This window comes from Pholis gunnellus, assembly GCF_910591455.1.
Source record: "Pholis gunnellus genome assembly, chromosome: 6".
Lineage (NCBI taxonomy): Eukaryota > Metazoa > Chordata > Actinopteri > Perciformes > Pholidae > Pholis > Pholis gunnellus.
Window position 1 is genome coordinate 25929220 of NC_136532.1, and position 23595 is coordinate 25952814.

Here is a 23595-nt window from a genome sequence, read left to right on the forward strand (position 1 = left end):
AGTCTGCCTTAATGCTTTATGACACGAGGCCGCTGATGTCAGGTTCCCCAGTCTAGAAACTATTTCTGCTCCTTTTCAGGTCTTTTTCCACTCGCTGCAAAAATGGGACCAGCCACAATCGCACTTAGCCAAACACTACAAGTATTTATACATCTATATAGTAATTATATATATATATATATATATATATATATATATATATATCCATTTCCATGTCCAACAAATAGTAGGGGCTGCTTTCAAAGCTTTTTGGGTGCTGAAAAGGTACCAGAAGGTGGGGAATTAAGAAGATTCACAAGAAAGAAAAAAAAAGGGAATAAAATCCTACACTACTGCAGTCCCATCCTTTGCCACATTTTGTTTTTAAAAAGCATGATGCTGCTACATATTTTGTAACTAGAATAAACTCCCTTTCCCCTCCGCTCCTCACTCGTCCCTGATTGCTCATTTTGGACATTAGCAAAGAAAAGCATGCTCAGCTACGGGCAGAGATACAACGACAAGAACAACAACAAAACAGACTTGACAGGGAAATAAAATGCTAACCAGTAACATCCATCTGCCATCAGAACAAAACCTTAACAAAAAACCCAGAAGTTAAAACTAAAGCAAATTACATTTAAAAAAATAACCGTCATCCGTCTCGCTGGGTGGGCGAAATAAAGAAAGACATGTCCCCGTCGGTGAAGTCTCTCTCCTCTTCGCATAGTGGTCGCCGTGTCACCACAATCACTTGCTAGCGTGGTTCGGTGGGGGTGAGGGGTGAGGGGTGAGGGGGGGGTGAGCGGGGGGGTCAAACCCAAAAAGCTCCAGCGCTGCGAAGGAGAACACACAATCTCTAAAGTAACGACAGGACTCCTGTGACGTGAATTTTCAACAGTTGCTCCGCTTCCTCCTCGTCTTTTGTTTTTTGTCTTCTTCTTCTTCTTTAATGTCATTTGTTCGGTTTCACGATGGGCGGGTGTGCACGTGAAGGAGGCGAGAGGGTGGAGGTTGGTGGATATGTGGGGGGGGGGGGGGGGGGGGGGGGGGTCGATGGTCGTCGCTCCACGCAGTTCAATAAAGAGCATTCCAAGGTCAGAAAAAGAAAAGAGGAGCGTCACTCCCATCCATTGTCCTTGATCATGTGAGCCAGCTCGATGATGAACTTTCCCTCTTTGTACTTTTGACTGCTCTCAAACGCGTGTTCCTGTAAACAAAAAGAAGAATATGTTTAGTTACAAGCTGTGGGGGAATGTAACTAAGTACATTTACTCAAGTACTGTCCTTATATTTGAAGTACTTTCATGCCCCTGTACGCTACTACTCCACTATAAATATTGTACTGTATTACTGCACTACTGTTATCCGACAACTTTAGTTACTTGAAATCTAAGATTGTAAACATACAAAGATCAAAGCAGCGTACAAAGCAACATACAAAGCAGTGTACAAAGCATCGTACAAAGCAACGTACAAAGCAACGTACAAAGCAACGTACAAAGCATCGTACAAAGCATCGTACAAAGCAACGTACAAAGCAACGTACAAAGCAGTGTACAAAGCAACGCACAAAGCATCGTACAAGGCATCGTACAAAGCAACGCACAAAGCATCGTACAAAGCATCGTACAAAGCAACGCACAAAGCATCGCACAAAGCATCGCACAAAGCATCGTACAAAGCATCGTACGAAGCAACGCACAAAGCATCGTACAAAGCATCGTACAAAGCATCGTACAAAGCAGCGTACAAAGCAACGTACAAAGCATCGTACAAAGCATCGTACAAAGCAACACACAAAGCAACGCACAAAGCAACGTACAAAGCAGCGTACAAAGCAACGTACAAAGCAACGTACAAAGCAACGTACAAAGCAACGTACAAAGCAACGTACAAAGCATTGTACAAAGCAGCGTACAAAGCAGCGTACAAAGCAGCGTACAAAGCATTGTACAAAGTAACGTACAAAGCAACGCACAAGTGTTATAGCTACTTTTAAGTGAATGATGGAGAAAACCGTGATTCACATGCATTTGCAGAGGAGGCATTCATCAGAACACAGTATGCAAATAACTCAGCAGTGACTTTCATTTTCAGTCAGATAAATATGCACATTAATTCATCTGGCCTCAGTATTATCTGAGAAAAGCAGGAAGTTTAGGGACGCGGAGAAAACCTGAAGCTTTCCTCCAGTGACCAAATCCCCTCTTTCAAAAAGTCTCAACTTCCTGTCACACATCTCCCGAAGAGCTGGATAATTTCCGGCGTGCGTCCTCGTCCTGCGGAGCTCCCGGAGAATCAGGAAGTCGATGTTGGTCTTTGATTATTTGCTCAGCCTGCTTTGCCTTGTAAACCAGCTCCGCTCTGCTTTGCTTGCGGGGCTTTTGTGAGACTCTCTAATTGTTTTTTTTGTGTCACAGAAGGAGCGGCTTTAAGTGAGTCCCTGTCTTGTACTTTGTTCAGTTATTTTACACCCTTCTATAGTCGTCTCAGACAATTACCGGGAGAAGCCTCTTCAAAACGGCCTGACATTTAATCATTGTAGACTCTCAGAGGTACCATTCTGTCTGCAGCCAACCTTTCGGCACTGTAATTATCTTGCGCGCTAGGAGACCGAAGAGATCTCGATCTCTGAGCCTAAACACAATCCTGAGCTAAAAAACTGTCACCATGGCTTTAAGAAGCAATGCTTTAATGAGAGCAGCCGTGTTCCTTTGACCCCGCAACAGCATCGTTTGTCTTGCAAGCCGAGAAACCACATAGTTGCAACACAAACACAGGCGTTAAGTGGTGCATCAACAAACATTAAGAGCGTTTAAAGGACACTTACATATTTCCAGCCCAGCGTGGTTTTACAGTTTTCACAGTAGATGTCAGCCACAGCGTGTAGACCTGTGAGGAGAACCCGCTCCTCGGCTGGCCCGCAGCCGACATTCACCCTGCAGGGGAGACAGGAAGTGGAGAGGTCAGGGCGCGCAGCAGCAGAAGAAGAAGAAGAAGAGCTCAAAATGTTCACTTAAAGTAACAGCAGTGCTCAAGTATTCAAACGCGTACACGCGTCGAAGTGTACTCGGTGCCAACGTTGGAGACTAAAAAGTCAAGAAACTTAAACTGGAGATACAAAAGAGTGAACATTTTCAATTCTATCTCAATCATTTCTCCATATATAATATATTAGGTTTTTCATACACGATATTTTATCAGTTATTTCTTGCACTGAATGCAGTTAACAAATTGTAAATGTCAAAATGACATTGACATCAAGCTAAAAAACAAAACACCACATTGCTTTGTTCCCAGTAATGACCTGATGGAGATATTTCTTTTCAGTGATATTTTATATAATAGTGAGTTTATCTCATCTCACATATCTTCAGATACGTTTTTTTTGGAGGAAATGATAAAGCCTCCAAAATGGAAATACTACTCAATACATCAAAACTGTACTGAAGTACAGAACTAAATAAGTGAATACTTCAGAGAAATCTATTGTTTCTTTCCCGTCAACATAGCACCACTCCCTCCCAGTAAACACAGTGCTGCTGATTAGCTTTTAATTAAAGGAAATGCCACAGGCAAATAAACAATCGTTTTATGTTACCAAGCTACATGTAGACGTCTGCAAAACTTTCATTTTCCCACCAAATGCATCTGTTTTAGGCTGAATGTCTTTTTAATTTTTTTTTTTACCCGCAAAGCACCATAAACATTGCTCGCTGGGCTGCAGGTGCTCTCACATTGGGCATGATTGGAATAACTTATTTGGACTTTTGGACGTTTGTAGTGTGCTTCTTTCGTTCAATTCATTCAGGCAGGTAGGAGCAATGTATATCAGAGTCGGGCAGCACAAAGCAGCTGCTCCGTGACACCTGAAAGAGTCTCAGACCTCTAGGGGAGGGTGGGGGGGGGGGGGGGGGGGGGGGGGGGGGGGGCATGAAGACTGAGAGCAGAGACCTAAAAACCAACCAAGCAAGAAATACACCACTAACAAGCGGCTCGAGGGCCTAAAGAGACGGATGTTAACCGGCAGCTCCTGCAGCATCAACTGACTGTTTGTTAGATTTTTCATTGTTATTATCTCAGCAGGATCATGCGACGGCTCGCGTGGTGTCAGTGACGGTGCGCACACACACACACACACACGTGTCTGTCCACGGCTAATCTCGCATTCTACTGCAGTAACCTGCATAATATTTTGGGTGGCCGGTGATGGCTGCGTACTCAAAAGACCTCCCCGTGGTATGTGGTGACTCATACTTTTATTCACTGACTACCTGTACGGGCCACAGGTGATAACACAGCTTTTATCGCTTTTATCGATTTGGAAGGTGTGTGTTTGGCTAACCGCTAACGGAGGTACCAGTACACACACACTGCTGAGTACGTCGCTTCAACTGGGACCGCTCGGTGAGTTTATTTTGTTTTGGAAAGATTGTATATCACGTGTCTTGTACGACACAACCTCAAGGTAATTGCCTGCATACACCGCCGCTTGTTCTTGAGTGTGATTTACGACGGTGTCTAGATTGGGGTCACAACACAGCAGCGGCCGGTGCAGACACACCTGGTGCAGAGCTGCAACTCTACCGAGTGCACCTTTCTAGTTTCAAAAGCATTTTAATGACAACATTCCAACATGTAGTCAGGACGTGATTCACATTCAAATATAGTCATTTAATTGCTGCTGAACCATTTTTATGTAAAGTGGACTTCAGCCCAGTTGTAACCTAAATGTTTCAGTGTCTCCACATCAGTGCTTACTGGCTGTAGTTGGCTGGAATCAAGACTGGTTTTGACTTCCTGTAATGCTGAAAATCTACGGCAATGTAGCGCACATCTATGAGCATTTCACCAAAAACGATGTTAGTATGAACGTTGTTTTCTGAACCCATGAAGAGATCAAGATACCCAGCTCCACCTAAGAGAGGTGGTGTATTTTAAGCACGCTGTGGTCTCGTTTGTGTGTGTGTTTGTTACTCAAATGGAATGAAACTGTAGTGCACGCCAGCCCAACAACATCGGTGGCGGTGGTGCATGATGAGATGTCCCACAGGTCTGTGGACAGACCTCGATGGGTTGCATCGTTGCTTTCCGAGGAGGGTAGAAGAAGAAGGGAGCTTTACTCACTTTTTAAAATGTTTCATTGATTTTTGTTTTTCCCCCACAAGGCTCTTTGGAACTAGGGAATTTGAACAAAAGTGTCTGTCGAGTGGATCTAATTTTGTTTAATGCGTTTGTTGGAACGGATAAGAGAATACTACTGGACTGTGAGCTTTACCTGCGTGAACCCCCCCCCCTCACATTGTTTTTTAGGCTAGTAAAGGTGCTCGCGGCTCCACCTGCCTGTGCATTGTTCTCAATTATTTTGTGCATGCGTGTTAAAACACAATTTTAACATACGTGTGCAGTCATCGTGGCAGCAACGGACAACAGCTGCACAGAAAACAAAAGGTAAGAAAGTGTGAAAGCAAAGCAGTAGGTTTAGGTGAAGAAGGGACGCTTGAACTCTGCTTTTGAATTCAAACATACGCACCCAGTGGTTTCAAAACTCCATCTAACAAATGAGCTTCTTGTGTAACTTGTATTTACAAGCCCCAGAACACTTCTAAAATACACATAGAATAGACCAAATGTACAAAAGGTTTTTCACTCTGGAGAAAGAAAAGAAGCGAGGTGAATTGTAGGTGTGGGTCTCATACTTACACTGAATTAAACAGATAGGCTCTTCCTTGACTGCCTTGAAATGACTGAAACGAGAAAGAGAGAAAAAGAAAATCAGGTAAGTTGACGACACAGAGCCGCATCACACCAATGAGTACAAGAATGTCAGCAACCGACGCCCCGGGGTGCTTTTTCTCCCAGTGACTGCTGTGCATACTTGTTCTTCCACCTCGTCGAGGTTCCCACACACCAGTTTGGCCGGAGGTAAGAAAAAAAACAAGGCTCGGTGAGGCGCTGAAGTCTGAGCACATCAATCATTTATGGTGTTGTTTTTGGACTCCTCTTAGTTTCTTGTTACTAATCGGTACTCAAACTACTACATTTCTTACTTCATGTTCTGCTAAATATTTACAAGAAAACTATGTAAAAAGCTGTTGGTGCTTTGCCCGTTTAGAGAACATACAGATGGAGAGTTGTGTGCTTTGTCTCAAGTTAATCAAAATAAATGGGATTACATCAAATCTAGATACAAATCTACCCAAGAGTCACATTTGAGCCTCGGGTTTTCCCTGCTGCAAACAACACAGCAGCTGTAAAAGCAGCGTCTAACAGCTCATAAAGGAAGACACTCTAAGAAGACACACAGCTGATTACGATACCGAGCCCTCATTTAATGATTTAATACATTCCTGTCAACCTCCAGAGACTACATGCAGAAAACCTGTTTGCTTGAATGCATGGAGGAATAAGTTATGTGTCAAAGCTCCCCTGTGGAGTTTTCTTCTCAACAAATACTGTTCTGTTTACATTCAGTGTTTCTCACCCAAATACAGTGTGTGTGTGTGTGTGTGTGTGTGTGTGTGTGTGTGTGTGTGTGTGTGTGTCCTCGAGGCACAATAAACATGTTTAATGCATTTCCTTCCAAATGAGTTTGAATTTAAGTTAGACTGTAAATATCATCTGCAGATCTACGCAGAGAAAGAAAGGTGTTCTGGGTAACGGACGGTTGCAGGAAAGTCACCGTGCACACCTTGTAAAATGTAAAACAACGCCAGAAAATACGTTCACGTTTCTAAACGTTCTGCTATACGTGCAGCCTGAGGATGCATCCTCCAGCATTAAAGCACAAGAAAATGTGTAATATTTTGCAATATTTGCTGTATTTTTTTTTTTTCTCTACATTTATTTGGAAGCATTGTACGTTTCTTGTGCGTTATTGTCTATCTTATTCACATAACCAATCCTGTTTTGTTACCGTATGTTTTTATAAATGTTTTGAGCAACAGTAGGTCGACGGGTACGTAGGAGAATAACTAGAGTCGACAATACAGAACAAAAAACAAGAAACGTAACCTGAGGAAAGTCCTTGTACTGAAACTACTAACTAAATATCTCTGAATGTAAGTGAAGAAGACGGTGCGTTTTTATGAGAAATAAAAATTTGGATTGAGAGACAATTTAGAGACAGAGGACCGGATTTCTCTGATGACCGATGATGTACTTGCTTTCAGCTACACATTTGCATGACTACACTACGTATCATGCGTTCCTCCGAAGTGCTGGTCGTGCCTATTCTCAGAAATGAAAGCTACGTTTCTGCATTATTAAACACATGATCAGTGGGACCGGTATGACAGGATGTGAAGAGAGACTCCCAACAAAGCCAAGCAGAGAAGCGCAAAAATATTGCAGAAAATTTAGCAGAGAAGCAGCTTTCGTATACGAGACTACTGGCATTTTACGGATCGATATGAAAACCTGCCCAAAAAAAAAGGGCAACAGGTCAGAGACCGATAAATAAAATAGCACCAACAGACAAAATGAAATCCAGAAAGATGAAACTTAAATATCCTGCTGGTAATAAAGACAGACGGGAAAAAACTGCAAGTGTTTCAGTGAGAAGTTTGAAAGATTCCCACGATTGGGAAAATAAAAGTTCACTGTAAAATGCTACTTTAAACGGTAAACAACATGTCAGTGATGTCAAAACCTCAAGATTTCTACAAATATCATCTGCACATTTTATAATGAGGCAGTTTTGTTTACCTACTCTTTATTCTTTTCCTGCTTTTCCAAACTAAACCTGAAGAACGATCACATAATAATAATAACCATGAACAGAAGTTAACACACATCAATCGTGTGGTCGTGATGAACGCAGGAGGTTAAATTAAAATCTGTCTTTATATAAACATCCTGCCTCCGAGTCCACACATGACGTTTACTGCGTATTAATGTGAACGCAGAGCGGTTAAAGCCGTCACAGTCGGGGGACGACGACAGAGCCTTCGTCTCCCTCGGCCGGCTAGACAGCAGCCCCAATCGGCTTTGCTTTTTCCGTTGCAAATGAGCGCGGCAGATAAGTGTGTGGCTGCGGTTGAGGGCGCTGAGCTAATACCGCCTAATAGGAGCACCAGCTGCCTCCTCCGCCGACCACCACCGAGGCTCAGGGGACCATTTTCAGCTGCCCGAGTGTCGAACATTTGTCAAAACCGGGAAAGTTTTATTTCAGATAATAAGGAGTTTGGTTTGGAACCGATTCAAGAACAACAACAAAAAGAGGACTGTTCCTTCTTTTCTCTGCTCCCCCCTCCTCTGGTCGCTGTAGGTGTTGATGTCTCATTGTCACATCCTCCGAAGCTCATTGTTTTGTGTTGGAAGTGAAGTCTGCGCACACACGTACAGTCCACAGCCAAAAGACATGTGACCTTTAGCTGCCAGAGGGAACTAGGTCGGTCCCCGTGGAGTCAACAACAAGCACCCTCTCCACAGCGTTTATAGTCCGGGGAGGGGGAGGGGGGTCACTCCATGTGACAAGAGCTGGGTGTCATATCTGCGCTTCACTGTGGCTCAGCCATCAACTCAACCACTGGCACACAAAACAAAAAGAGTGCACGGCTCCGTCTCTCGCTGCCCTTATCTGTTTCCCACAGTCTATTTTTACTTTGGCAGCGTTTTTGTCTCCCAACCCGAGCTGCTGCGAGATTTTGACTTTACTGTAGATCACCGGGGATCAGTGGAGGAAAAAAATCATTTTTGGTCGTGTGTTGGTTGTTTTTTTTTACGCAGACAGAAGCCAGACAGGTTGTGGGGCTGCACTAAACCCTCCAGACTCCCAACAACAATCCTATTAGACGGGATCCTGCAGGGCTTGAATCCAACATGAGCGCAGAGAGAATCAGCTGCAGACTGGAAGCACTCCCACAGGTTTCCTTTTTTTTTTGCTGTTTAATAAAACATGAGCAAGTGTGGATACCGAGCTTTTTTCTTTTCTTTTCTTAAGCTGTTGCAATTTCATTTGTTTTTTAAAAAAAATGCTTGTTCCTAAGAAATGAATTCTACAAAGCAAATCTCAAAATCCCCGAATCCCTCTCGACCACGCGGGACTGAAGGGAACAACAATACCCCCCCCCCCCCCCCGTCACACGTTGGCTAACATTTAAGCTATTTCAAAAGGCTCGATCCTCCTCGACAATGTGAGTAATTCACCGACTGCACTAGAGTATTATACAGATATATACCAAGAGAGCTAAATCTAACAATAAAAAATAAATCTACATCAGCTGATCATGACTGAAAATATGCTGTGTAGGAAATAGTTAAACAGGAGAGATGTGAAGGAGAATTCAAAAGATGCTCTGAGAATCTGCCCAAATCACACAGGTCTGCCGTGATGCTGCCGCAAGGAATTGTGGGACGGCATTATCTCTTCTCCTTTGGTACAAGGATGGTCTAGTGCTCCCTATGCTAAAGGAGATATAAAAAGGAAGCATATGTAAATATAAACAGCTATTTCTGATCCTTTGTCTACATTTACAAAAATAATACGTAGCCTTCTTAGCTAAATGCTAACAGGGATTCAAACAGATCTGGTGTCGTGTTTACGACAGAGATTCAAAATATTGCTCCATCTCTGCAGCAAAATCCATGAAAAACAGCGACAGGAAAAATGGTCACAAAAACATCCAGAAGCGAGTTATTGTGAGTCGACTTGTAGAAAGCTACTGATACAAAAGATTTTGTGCCGGTGAAAGCAGGTCTGATGCATCGCTAGCTTCTGATTGGTTGGGGGCAAAACAAAACAACACAATCACAAGAATAAAGTGGCAAATGTGAACAATGTCAGGCTGCAGGAAAGAAGTAAAAAGAAGTGGCAATTCTGTCTGATCAACGCCATTTCCACCATCTTAATTTAGCATTAAAATATTGCACAAAGTGTCTTCTGTCATTTGAATTTCCCTCTGCTAGTGTCGCTAATATATAGTTCAATAACAGCTTGCTAACCATGAATACACTTTGGTTTAATTATGATATTGAAGAAAGAGAGGGAGAACGGTAACAAACGGACCGCTCCATCTTACGTCAGAGTCGCGTGTAGACCATCAGAGTGTTGGCGAACTTCCAGCTGGAAGAAAAGAAACTTCAAACCCCAAAGAAAAGCGTGATCAATCCATTAGAGGGGCTTCCATCAGCCTGATGGGTGGGACGAAGCCAAGGTGCTGCATAAAACACTCGGCCTGCTCCTCAGTATGCAGGCGGCGTCGTCCGGCTCCACGACCTCGTCCACACTGCAGGACTCTGCTCTCACACTGCTGTCAGGGTGGTTTCTCCTATCTGATGGAGGATGTAGCCCCAAATCTGATCAAAATATGAACCGACAGCGATGTCGAAAAAGATGCAGCGTGCTCAGGGTGACGACATGACAACGAACGTCAGATCGGATTTCGGATAGTTTCAGCATGTTTCACTTGGAGGCGATTGTGTTTTACTCGTTGGCCTTCACGCTAACAAGAGCCTCGTCCAGTTGACCGTTAATTCACTCGTGATTGTGTCAATCAAAGCTTAGAAACTGCAGTTGGGCTTCTTTGATTGACAGGCCACTACCAGAGACGTATACGGCATCTCTACGTCACTTCTCCGCATTCCAAATATGGTCACTTCCATTCATTGGTTGCAAAAAGCCAAGATGGCGACGGACAAAATGACGAACTCGAGGCTTCTAAACGTCAGTCCCCAAACCTAATGGGTGGCGTCACGATGACCAAGTCCACTTCTTATATCGATATCTATGGGCTGCAGTGAGACTGATACTAATCTAAGAAAAGTGTGAATGGTGAAAACAAGAAATTTGCATTAAGCAATAAGCCAAGTACGTTCATCACTGCCGGCTGCTCAGCCTCAATAATTAAAGTTTTACTGCGAGAGGAAAACTTCTCTTCTGCAGAAGCTTCCCATATTTCGTCTCGTGGCCGAGGGGAGGAGGGGATTGAGGACTGAGCCTGCCATTCCTCCTTCTGGCCCATATGCTCAGGTTAATCCTCTCTTTCGGGCTGCTCCATCTGCATCTTTTTGCTCGCCGGCTGGCATGCCTCGAAGACTCTCTACGCATAAGCTCTGCGAGGGGGAAACAAATTATTCTTATTTTTATACCTGGCTCAGGAGATCTCCAGAACTGTGGGGAGAAACCTGCCAGAACCTGCAGAGCTCCTTCAAACACCTCCCTGTTGTTGTCGATCGCATGGCCGGTTTATACTCCGTGCACACTGGGAAATAAAGTTCATAAGAAACGCTGCGCTGGAGCTTCGCTTCACAAATTTCACATGCGATGAGAATCAAACATGGACAGGGCGCGTGGCCCTTGGCAGAGCGTAGTGGAAAACACCAGACTACGGTGTCGTCTTCTCCTAAGTAACATAATCGGCTTAGAAGGGTTGATGCTGAGGACCGGTGATGCTGCCTGAACACACAAACGCTAACGAGGTGTGGCAGCGAGTGGAGAGCTTATTAATAGATCTGCCAGCAGTATGGTCACAATCAATACCAAGATATTATTAGGAACAATTTCCAGATATCAACCTACCTCATGAGGTGGAATACAGGTGCAACGTCAGACATTACAACGCTGAAACGTTTACTCAAATACTTTTATGTGATTTTAAAGAATTAACATTTCCTCGAATAATCAAAAAAAGAGTGAAAATCATTATTATCATTATATTAGTTGCAGCCCTAAAAGTAATGAATGCAGCAGGCTGTGTTCCACTAATATGTATCACATCAGACTAAACTCTTTACAAGTCAAAAACTTGAATAATAATGAATGATTACAATGATTCATTTGCATAATAGAATTGTGTAAAGCTTGTAAAAAGTTACAGGTTTTAAAGGACGTTTTGCGAAGTTTTTTTAAAAGTCACATTTCTTTTAACAGTTTTAAAGATCTGATGTGATTTTGGACGCTTTCCCTCACATCTCTCTGGAAATGGAGCCGCATAACTGTCCATCCAATGAGCTTAAAAAAGGACTTTGATATGAACTTCATGCCATAAACGGACTTTAGGTTTACATGATATTTGTGATGTGTAATTTTGTATTTCTTGATTTCTTTCTGCATCATCTAGCGTTTGTTAGATGAAGCTCACTACACACCCGTACATTGGGAACCTCAACTGAGAACGGCATGAAAACAACAATGTGTGAGTTACAAACGCAGCATAAAGCGCACCCACAGATCATGTTTTCTACCCGTTCTTATAGAGATTCAAAGAGTACTAACTCATAACAAACACACACAATATTTTGCGTCTTAAAGCCCCAATGATCTTAGATACTCCATAATCTATGAGATATATTATGTTTGTCTGTTAAATGAACAGCTTTGTCAGCTCAGATGCTGTCAACAGATCCAGAAGCATGAAGAGTTAAAGTACGAAAGCATCAAAGCAACATGTTCACTGTGTCAAACCTCCTGGAGAAACGAAGTCCAACGAAGATCCCTTAATTAAATCCACTTTATAAAGTGGATTGTTTAGACTAATTAGGTCATTTGTCAAGAGTCACCCAATGGCGTTGGCCCCATCAACAAGCAAACCCAACCCAACAGTCAACACATCACTGCAGTGGTTTTAATGCTGAGCAGCTTTTATTGTCTAGTTTTCATGATCAATTAATGGGCTTAATATTTCCTGAATTAATAGGTTAATATTTGGTCTATAAAGTGTCAGAAAAGCTTTTTATATTGATTGTTTTGTCCAACCAATAGTCTAAAAGTTGAACATATTCAGTTTTCTATCATAGCAGGCATCATGAGTGCATTTTAGACTAGAAGGAAACAGTTTTAACAGCAACTTCATTTCAACACATTTAAAATCAGGATTTTTGGAAACAGATTTTCATCCACTCACGCACACACATGCCAACGCTTCTGAGAAATTCCGACCCAAGCGGTAATTAAAGATATAACACATAAAGGCTTTGCATTAATGTAATTGCCAACATTCTTGTTAACAGTCCCATGAAACTGAGAAACTCTGTACATAGTGTCGCCCTCATGCTGCACAACAAGTCCAAACAACAACAAAGTGGGTGAAAGAACGAACTTCCCAAACCTGCACAATAGAATGCATTTGATTAATAATTGGAAGTAATCCGTGTAAACTGAACCGATGAGTTCACGTCTCGTAGTTCACGTCTCTTAACGTTTCTTCCTCTGTTTGACTTCAACTGTTTGAATGGCAGCTTATCTGAGTGCAAATCCCAGATCCCCCACAAACATAACCCTCTCCAGCCTGAAGCTGAAACATAAGTACGGCTTTACGTCAGACTACAGGAGAGTCTCAGTGTCGGTCCTATCTGGACAAACAGTAGGGCACAAAAGAAAACCAATTAAAACCGCATTGTCTTCTAAACGAACCTCAATCCAAGAGGAGATGAATTGACCAAACTGGCTCCTAACGCGGCCGACTGTTTCAGCACTTTGGGGAACTCCCTGAGAAGCGACTACCGAACTGTAATAAATCACATTTAGTTGCTTTTCCCAGTTTTAAGGCTTTCTGGTGCTACTGGTCCTCCAGCATTCCCGCTCCAGTGTCAGGTGTGAGGACAATGGGCCTCTAATAAAACAAACTTTAACCCTTTAACATCTTCAGCCCCTCCCTCCGACAGGAGCTCATAAATATCTCCCTCTCTAATTATTCGTCTTCTAGAAATCAACAGTCAGTGCTCAGAATACGTCACCGAAGAAAGCAAATGTGGCAGCGCTTTGTAGCCCAATGGTTACAGCGCGTATGGCAGCAACGTGGCAGGTTCGATTTTTTGGAACCTTTGCTGCAGTTGAAGCAGAGTTACAGTAAATTAAAAGAAGAGTCGGGAAGGAAAGCTAAAGGTTTTCATCAACTAATTGGCAGATTCATTGATACAGAAGATATCAGTAGATGCAGTATTCTATTAAAAATGTAACTTTTGCTTTTTCATTCTTATTTCTAAGATTTATTTTCTGTATGCATATATTCCATTTATATATTATTTTACAACTGATTTTGTTTTTCCTCACTGCAAGTCCATCTTGCTGTGTGTGCATTCTTGACTGTAAACACTTTGTGTGAACTCTGTCACATGAACTAAGTTTCATTATTATTATTAGTGGTGTTGTTTTCCTTGTTTCATGTCGCGTCTCAAAACCAATGAACTTCCTGATTGCAAACAAGAGGATGTGGACCAAATAAAAATAAAAAAACAGCCTACGAGGCTTTAAATAACTGTGTCGCAACTTTCTTCTGCAGCATTCTTGTGTTTTCAGCTGCACGATTTCTGCAAAACCCTCCGTTTGCTAAACTCTTATTCATTTTCATTAATTTCTTCTCTGCATCCAGTCAAAATGTGCTGCACCAACACATTTAACCTCCAATAAAACGTCACACGGACTTTGCTGCGTGACGATCAATCCACATATCTCGACGTGTTAAGTGAGGTGCAGATAAACGAAAATAGTTGCTCTCGTTCGAAAAGCTCATCAGCGTGATTTACGACGGTCTTTAACAATTAAAACCTTTCGCTGTTCTGAAATGACCATGTTGAGGCCGGTGATGCTGCTGAAAGAAGCAGCACGGTCTGGTGGTTGAGCTCTTTACTAATCTTCCTCGTCGCACCGACAAGCTGCGAGCTTCCAAGTCTCTGAAGCCGCAGGAGGCAAATGGATCTCCACACGTAGATGGGCGAACGCGCTGATTGATCATCTTTGCCATTTGAATAATCAGCTTAGTGCGAGGCGAGAGTGCAACGCACGGGGAGTCACCATCTTGCTTTAACACCTAAAAAGGTCACCGCTTCAGTCGCTGAGACTCCGGCTCATCGGATAGTTTATGAACTTTACTCGCACTCCGCTCTCCAGCTGTCGATTCACGGTCGGCAACCAAAGCAGCTGTGCACGCGCTTGTGGCTCCAAATGCCAGCAAATGTTTGGACAATGTGGACTTCCAACACCCAGACATCCTGTAACAAATGAATACTGTTATGCCTCACACCATAAGAAGCCTGATGGTGCGAGTCTCAGCCGTTTGTATCTCACTCAGGCTCGGATTCGTCGCTCTCCGTGGGCGGATAAATGACCAAACCCGGCAGGACAATTTCATTTTGGGCAAAATGGGCCGAATCTTCGGCATCCTACAGCGCGATCCGACTGTGGGATGAGGTTTTTGTTTGTTTGCTTGTTTTTGTCTCTGCTAGGAATGATGATTATTGAGGACAGGATGTTGTACGCGGTTGCACGTCTCCGTCAATCAGTCAAGTTGCAGTTTACATCCGTGTCTGTCCGACATGTCATCACTTCATCTTTTTATTCTATTAAACTTTTGTGAGAAATTGTCATAACTAGCATATGAATGACATTTCAGGGTGAAACAAAGACATATGATCAGTTCACACGTAATATATATATATATATATATATATATATATATATATATATATATATATATAGAATATCAAAATACATGGACAGTTACTCCAAGTCAAAAGTTTACCACGACTATGTGTCAAAAACTTCCACAACTCCTATTCCTGAAACGATTAGTCGACTAACATAAATTAATAAAAGATTATTAATAAACGTTTTCTACTTTTACCAAATAAAAGCCACACATTTCTAAGTTCAGCCTCTCTTATGTGATGCTTTTCTGTCCATCTCATTATGAACTAAAACCCATTTGGGTTTAAGGTAATTTGAAGACGACACATTGAGCTCTGATAACCTGCAAAAGGCATCTGTCCTTATTTACTAACATTTTCAAAACTAAAGAAAATAATAAGTTAATCAAAAGATTATCAGTGAATTAATAAATAACAAAAATAATCATTAATTGTTACCCCGATAATTCTGCAGTATTGGGATGAATGGGAGGACACAATTTGAACAAATAAAAACAATAACAACAACAGTGCAGTTCATAGAAAACTAGTGGGCAGTGATGCAGATCTGAATCCCGACTGTCTGGATTTTTCATCTCATATATTGAAAGTAATCCTCTGAGGTCGCAGTGAGCAGCAGCAGCTTTCAGTTTGACCTTTTTTTCCTACTCAAAAAACGCAGCAGAAACAAAAATAGCCGAGGCATTAACACTTTAAAAGGCTGACCGCCGACACCGACTGCAGTAATAACACCAGCAGCGGCTGTCATCCAGGCCTCTGACAATTTATCGGCAGGAATAAAATACAGAAGCAAGAGCGAGCAGACAGGTACACGAGCATCGGAGACGCAATAAGGAGGTGAGCGTCAAATAAAATGACATTGCTGTCAAACCCAAAGTGATATTTGCCACAGCTAATACCAGAGGACAACACTAAATCACTGCAGGGAACTCTCAGTTCAGCCGAGCAAAGACTTATTAATTTCCAAAATATTACAAGGAGCCTGTCGCACTTTATCATCGTGGCTCATAATCTCACCCAGAAGATGATGAAGGAGACTCAGACAGCGATTATCCAACATCCAGACGAGTCTGCAGATTTATCAGTGTTTGATTTGAATAATGAAAAACTGGAGAGAATTGCCATAAAATTGTTCAGAGAACAGCTGACCTCTAGTACTAACCTGACAAACTCAAGCGTTGCTTATGTTTTCCAGTCTGCTCCTACATGGGTACCACTTATTTTAAAGCTGCAGTGATTTATTCTATTAACATTGAATTCAATTAAACAAAAGAAATAATCCGCCAACTTTGGCTTTTTAGCTTCTTTTAGCTCATTGTTTTGGTTTTACCGCACATTTAAATCTACCCAATCCGCACCAAACACACAAAGACACAACGTTAGCGGCTAGCTGGTGAACATTATGGAGCATTTAGCAGCTTTAGATCCAGATGCTATTTTCAGGAGTTGGTGGAGACCAAAAACAAGACTTCAAATGAATGACGCTCCATGTCTGCTGCATGTGTTAACAATTGTGATCGTTGTGAACAAAGGGCCAGACGTTGGATTATGTAGTGACTTGCAGGCCTAACTACTGTGCTGCAGTTGGTGAACTAACCGCTAACATGCTAGTCAGTCGGAAACTTGCTAGTGCCAATCACAACTATCAAGGTAATCGTCAGTTAGCAAGCTAGATAGCTTGGTCGCTAACTGGACAATAAGTTTGCAGAGTTTATTCAGAAGATGTATTTGTCCAAATTGACTCTAATGTTGGTCAACGGTGTGATTTTGACACAAAAGATTGCAGCAACTGACGCTTCGCTAAGCTATTCTATTAAACTGTCAGAGCTACGTAACCATTGAGCCCACACTGTCACTAACTGCACTCCTCGAGTATATGTTATCTAATTTTTGGGAAAACGAGAGAAGCAGACAGAAGGGTCTACAACATGCGTTTCAAGGATAAATCCAGGATGTCAAATTGTTTCAGCAATAAATAAAGGCTGAAAAGATAAAGATAGAAGCTAAAGCTACAGATCACAGTGTCAAAGTGAGCTAACACATTAATAGTGAGCTAAAAGTGAGCTAACACGCTAATACACAGCTGGAGATCGAGACAGAAGACGATGAGATTAAGGAACAACACTGTTCCTCTTTATTAATGGTTAGAATCATTAAAAAGCAAAAGCAGCACATTCAGTATACCTTCAGTAGCTAGCATAGCATAAGTTACATGCTAACGCTAGTTAATGATGTGCTAATGTATGTGCTAATGTTAGCTCCACAGGTTTTTACGTAGAAACGTAACATTTTAGAAACTTCTCCAGGTTACGAGTATCACTATTACACAACGTTAAACCATGACCAGCAGAGCCGGATAGCTGTCGGACCCTGGTCAGAGCTGGACGATGCTACGCTATGATTGGACAGTCTGCATCCGAGGGGGGCGTGACTTAGCGAAGGGTCGATTGAATGTCATGTGAAAGGCTGCAGGGTGACTTAAGTAGAGGACTGGACCGGCCGTACCTTTGAGATGAGCTCGTCGTGGTTGGCCAGGTGTGCCCGGCAGTGGATGCAGCTGTAGGTGCGGTGGCAGCTCGGCAGGTAAGCCTGGAAGGTCTTTGACTTGGTCATCTTCACCATGTCAGTCGGGCAGGGCTCTTCGTTGGTGTCCGGGCTGGCACTGGAAGAGTTGCAGCTCTGCTGGACTTGCTGACAGAAGAAGCACTGGAAGATGCAGGCAAAAGCCGTCGTTGTTGTGGAGTGGGTGTGTGGCAGGCTCCACACAGACACCACGGGAGAAAATCAAACCTGCCGGGCGAAAAAACAAAAAGTGTTGAGAGGCGCGTCCCGTGCATCCTATTTTTAGAGCTCATGATCTTGATTGCGATACCAATACAAACTCGTATCGTTTGCTCGAGCAGTCATTTGATTACAGTGATCTATCACGTGATTGCGATCGCATGCTGTCGGCTACCAACACGGCTGTGATGTAACTTAATATGATGACACGTCAAACAAACCCGTGTTCACGTGAAGCCACACGACATGTTTCACTTGATCACAAACTGATTTCTTATTCATAGTTCTGTCTCAGTGGACCGATAAAAAAAATGACCCTCAAAAAAGGACAATTTGTTTCTTTACACTTTGTTTTAAGATTAGCTGTAACAGTTTCAACTAATGTCCAGTGTTTCTCTTTTTAATTATTGGTATATATTTATATCTTTCTATTATTATGTTCATTCACTATTGTTATTGCATTAAATAGAAGAAAGATATAACTGTAGATGACTGTGCAACTTCTGTCAGTCAAAAATAAAAAGGAAATACAAAAAACTCTACTGTACTCTATTGTTTTCCCTTTAGTTACATGCGTTTTTAATACTTTTTTGGTAAGAGTAAGGTATTAATTGTCATGTACCAGTTTCACTTTTTAAACCAGATGTATTATTTTAGTCTTATTTGTGTAGTTCTGGCTGTCATTTCTATTGATAATGATTAAGCGATTGCACTAGTCAGATGGGGGCAGACAGGTTGTAAACAAGCCAACAGTTCATCTAAACCACAAAGTCTGGAGTGTGAGAGCACCTGAAATGTTGGTTATAACTGTGAGCACTCAACTACAGTAAGAACCAGGAGGTCAGTGTGTAAACTGTAACGGATGTTTACGACGGACAGATTGAGTAATAACTTCACTGTTTGCCTTCATTTCTCTTTACAAATAAATGAGTCAAACCTCTGGGTTTGTTCACAATCCGTCAGATCGTCTCACTGCTCCCGTTTGTTTCTGCGTTCCAGCAATTACTTTGACGAGAAACCAAAACCTTGATCCAAGTTGTAATAAACTCAAAATATAGTATGTAAGTATACGAGCACACAGCATACAGCATCACAAAAGATGTGTCAGCAACAAAACTCAAACCAGTTCAGATCATCTGCAGGACAGACCAGAATAGACGAGACAAAGCAGCCGAGACACAACGAGCATCTCTGCAGGTGAACAACAGCGCTAACCATTCACCAGAATGAAGACCTGCTCCACCTCCTTTTGTACTCGACTGCTGTCTAGACTTTGGTGTGGCGACCATTTGGATTCCAGCTGATCGAATGTGACATTCATGCTTACACTGAAAATATGCATATTTGATCTTTTCCCAAATCGTTTTTAAACCTGGAGCCTCAAACAGTAGTTCATTTCTAATGATAAGACAATAAGACATACATACTCTGAAAAGAATATCAACTACAACTTTAAAGTTTAGCATTCACATCGTCAAACAGACCAATTTGGTTTTATTCGACCTATTTCTACACAAACAATCCTTCTCATCTCCCCCCGTTTTTTACACCCTGCTGCCTTTTATTCATCGTGTCTACAGTATTATCATTATTAATGGTTTTGTTTGTGTCCGTGGTTTACAGCGAGGGGGAGCTAAAGTGTTCCTGTAAACTTTGACATGATGGCCGTTTGGTGTCTTTAAGTGGACATTGAGGTCTCAGGTTAGTTCATACTCATCAGTGAGTTAGTTTATCTTCCTGCAGCGTGTTAATCTGTTGTGTTGCATCTTGTTTTGTTTTCTCTATGTGAAACACTTTGTGTTGCAATCTTTGCTCAAAAGACATGGATAATGGATTTCTTTGGCCTTTTGGTGGCAACAGAACAAGCTTTAAAACACATAATCCGACATATTATGGCTTTATACGGTTGTTATTGGGTTAAATATGAGCAAACAGTTACTTATCATCCAGCAGACATGGAGCAATATTAACATTAGGAGTCACGTTTCTGGCCAACTGAATATAACCCTGAAATGTATTCTCCTGTTAGCTCTCTTTTGGTTTCCACCGACTCCTAAGAAACATGATCCGTCTCTTTAGCTACTAAAGCTACTCAATGTCCTTCTCCAGATAGTTGCTAACTCTGCTCGTCTGCTTTGTTGTTCCTGGTTGATGAGAGCCGTTAACAGTGAAACCGGGAACAGTGAAGTTGGACGAGCAAAGTTGAATTCACCACTAAAGAGAATAAAAACACGTACTGAACGGCTGTGCTTGTTGTCACGGACCACCTGTCACTCAAACAGCGTGCAGACTACGACCTCTTTAGTTGTTGATTAAATTGAGACTGGGTGGGGCCGTTTATCTGCTCAACCACAGTGGCTTTCACTTCTGATATTTACTGCAAAGATATATTAAAGAGCCGGCGTGTTTTCCTTCAGAGACCGGTGACACCGATGAGAGTAAAAACAGAACGATGGACTTGTATGCAAATGTTGAGGGTACTGTTTAGGTCATACTGTATTTATGTAACTGTGTGATTCTCAACAGAATCACACGGTCTGCTAGTGCTGGGAAAATGGTTTCAGGTCTTTAAAACGTATTATATTACAAGTACTCATTAGGCAGTATGAGCCATTTCACAATGGTGTATATTATGTTATTGAATAACAATCTGTGCTGCATTATAACTTTATATACTGCCAATGATACAACACAGTCATTTGTGTCTTTATATTGATAATTTAAATCTGCAAAGTAACAAAAGCTGTCAAATGTAGTGGAGTAGAAAGTAGATTATTTGCCTGGAGATAAAATATAGAAGTCAAAAAGTAGCATAGCATGGAAATACTCAAGTGGTACAAGTACCTCATAATACAGTACTTGAGTGAATGTACTTACATTCAGCCATATCTTATAACCTGATACTTCTATCAAAGGAGTATTTGTATGTATAACAAAGGACAGACGATAAATAGATAATAAGTGTTGAAATTAGGAAAAATTGTCCTGAAAAGAATCTTTGTCTTTAAAAATTGAACCATCCACTGCAGCCCAGATGCTCAACAGTCACTCCAACCACCAGCACAGCATAACCAAGGTTTCACCTTGTTAAACAACAACAACAACAACAACAACAACCCCGCTGCATCCCTGAGACTAAAGAAACACACAATGACAACGAGCTCTAGAAGTTTTCCAGTTGAGCTCAATGTGGTGCAACAGGAAGAGCAGCAGCGCCGAGACAGAAGCCAGACAAGCAAAACAAAGGAGCTTCCGCAACTCAACAGGAAGCAGCCGTGACCTGAAGTGAAGCGCGGCTGCTCTGCAAACACATACTAAACACACATTTACACAACCGGGAAGGTACACACACACACACACACACACACAAAAACAAAGAGGTGGCAGCCGAACCTGTTGGCCCCCAGATGAGACACATTTCCATACTATACATATATATATATATATATACATATATATATATATATATATATATATATAACTGTATAATCTGCACAGGTGTCGGAGACATAATCCCAGCATGAAAAAAGGACGAAATCCCCTTTCTGAATTAGCCCAGTTTAACCCCGGCTGCTCGTGGACAGGGAAAGGTAAACACACACAAAAGAGCTGTGTGTGTGTGTCACCATCAGTGATTGTATCAGCTTTGTGCAGTGCATCACACACACACACACACACACAGAGAAAGAGGAGACAATAGCATGCTGTTATTTGCATTTAGGCACACTGACAGCAGGACATCCTCCCTTTTTCCTTCAGTGATGCCAAATAAGGACACGTTACCGTCTTTCTTTGTTGTGGTCCCCTGTGGAGCCAAGTTGCTCACTTCAGGGTATCTTGTCAGTGCATGGTCTTATTTTTGTTCACTTTTTATGCTCTTCCTTTAACATTTTATGTATTTTTTCTAAACTATAACAGCTGAACAATACTTTAAATGATGACTTGAATCCTAAAGAATTATTTCCTAGCTCTGGCATTTGTGGTTCTTTTGTTTCAGCCTTGCTCGCCACATGGTAACAGCTGACATCTTTTTATTTAAAACGAGGTCGTTTTTAAGAACAAACCAAAAGGAAATAATAAAAACAAAGAGGGAGATGTGAGTCGAGTCGACAGGTAACACAGCTGATATTCAAACTGGGCAAAGTGAAAACAAAGAGGCAGCACACTGCGCGTCTCTGGTAACCAGTAACAGGAAGAAGTGTCCAGACAAAAGACTCGCTGCACTCAACACAGAGTCTAACTCAGCAAAGAACCACACATTTAACACAACATGCGTTTATATTTGTATTCTAAAGAAGTTCATCTTGACACGACGGGCTTTTACAGCGTCCCCCTCTTCTCCTAAAATGTGTTTATCCCCAATAAAGAGCCACGACGCGAGCTCGAGCGCAACAGTGTCGCTCTATCTTGCTGCTGCTGCTGCTGCTGCTGCTGCTGTTGTTGTTGTTGTTGTTGTTGTTGCTATTGTTTGTTTTTTTCCGAGCCCGATGCAGCCTGTGAACCCAGCACGACACCAGAACCAGGTTGTGTGAGGTAAACATTGCCGGGCTGCTGTAGCTACTCACCATCTGGATCATCGGAACAAAACGCAGCTTGGTGGAAAACTGAAGAAAGACAAGAGATGTTTTTCAGTTTGATGTTTTCTTTTCTAAGTTGAATAAATGATTGTCTTCGTCCCAGGCTCTGGTCCATGTGTGGTGCTGCCAGACGGGGACTTATTGTTGTGTCCTTTGGGTGCTGACGGGTTTCATTTTTTCCCCCAACACGAGCTTTTGTTGTGTCTTTTGTGTGCGTAATGGACTGGCCTGGTTACTTTGGTACGGAACGTCACCACGTGGGAGGGAGATGGAGCTGTGATTGACAGCTAGGGCTGGCCAATGGGTGGCTGTGCTGCCTTCAGGCTCCCGTGGGAAAGATGGAAAGCAGGTTCAGAGTGGCATTCAGGTGGACATAAATGTTCCCCCTTTTTTGCAGTCTATTAATGTTATGTTTTATTTGGAGTATATTTGTTTTAGTATGTGTTCTTCAGCATTTTACATTTGTTTTTCTCACTTTTTGCCATTTTTCTATCTTATTATTTATTGCAACGACTTCATCTCCACACGCACATGTGCATATATACATATAATTATATATAAAAGTAAATGTTTTTAAGTAAATTTGTGTGTCGCATTAAGTAGCTACAGTTTACGTTTCATTGTTCAACACTATTATGTTTGTAAAATGTCAAATAAAAAAAACGAACCATATTTTTGATTATTTTGGTCAATACTTTGCAGGTTACCATAGAATTCATTAAGGTTACCCATCTATCATATGATCAATAAACTCAAAGGATCAACATCATGAATCTCATCTTAAATTAAAGTTACCTTTATTCTTTTTATCTACATGTATGTATTTGTGCTCAGTTTGGGCTTATAAAACACAGTAATAGAGCTTCTATTGTATGCTTTCAAACACAAT

At 41.9% G+C, this 23595-nt stretch overlaps 1 protein-coding gene across 1 annotated transcript; it reads right to left on the reverse strand.

Annotated features, from left to right (window-relative positions):
- Nucleotides 1–1099: 1099 nt before the first annotated feature.
- On the reverse strand, nucleotides 1100–22852 carry ypel1 (yippee-like 1; the record flags this gene model as incomplete). Its single annotated transcript, XM_079161987.1, has 5 exons — nucleotides 22695–22852; nucleotides 17854–18138; nucleotides 5686–5729; nucleotides 2813–2921; nucleotides 1100–1189 (listed from the first exon to the last, which is right to left on the reverse strand). Exons 2-5 carry the CDS (start codon nucleotides 17968–17970, stop codon nucleotides 1100–1102), a joined length of 360 nt encoding a protein of 119 aa, XP_079018113.1. The 5' UTR covers nucleotides 17971–18138; nucleotides 22695–22852.
- Between the last annotated feature and the right edge of the window lie 743 nt (nucleotides 22853–23595).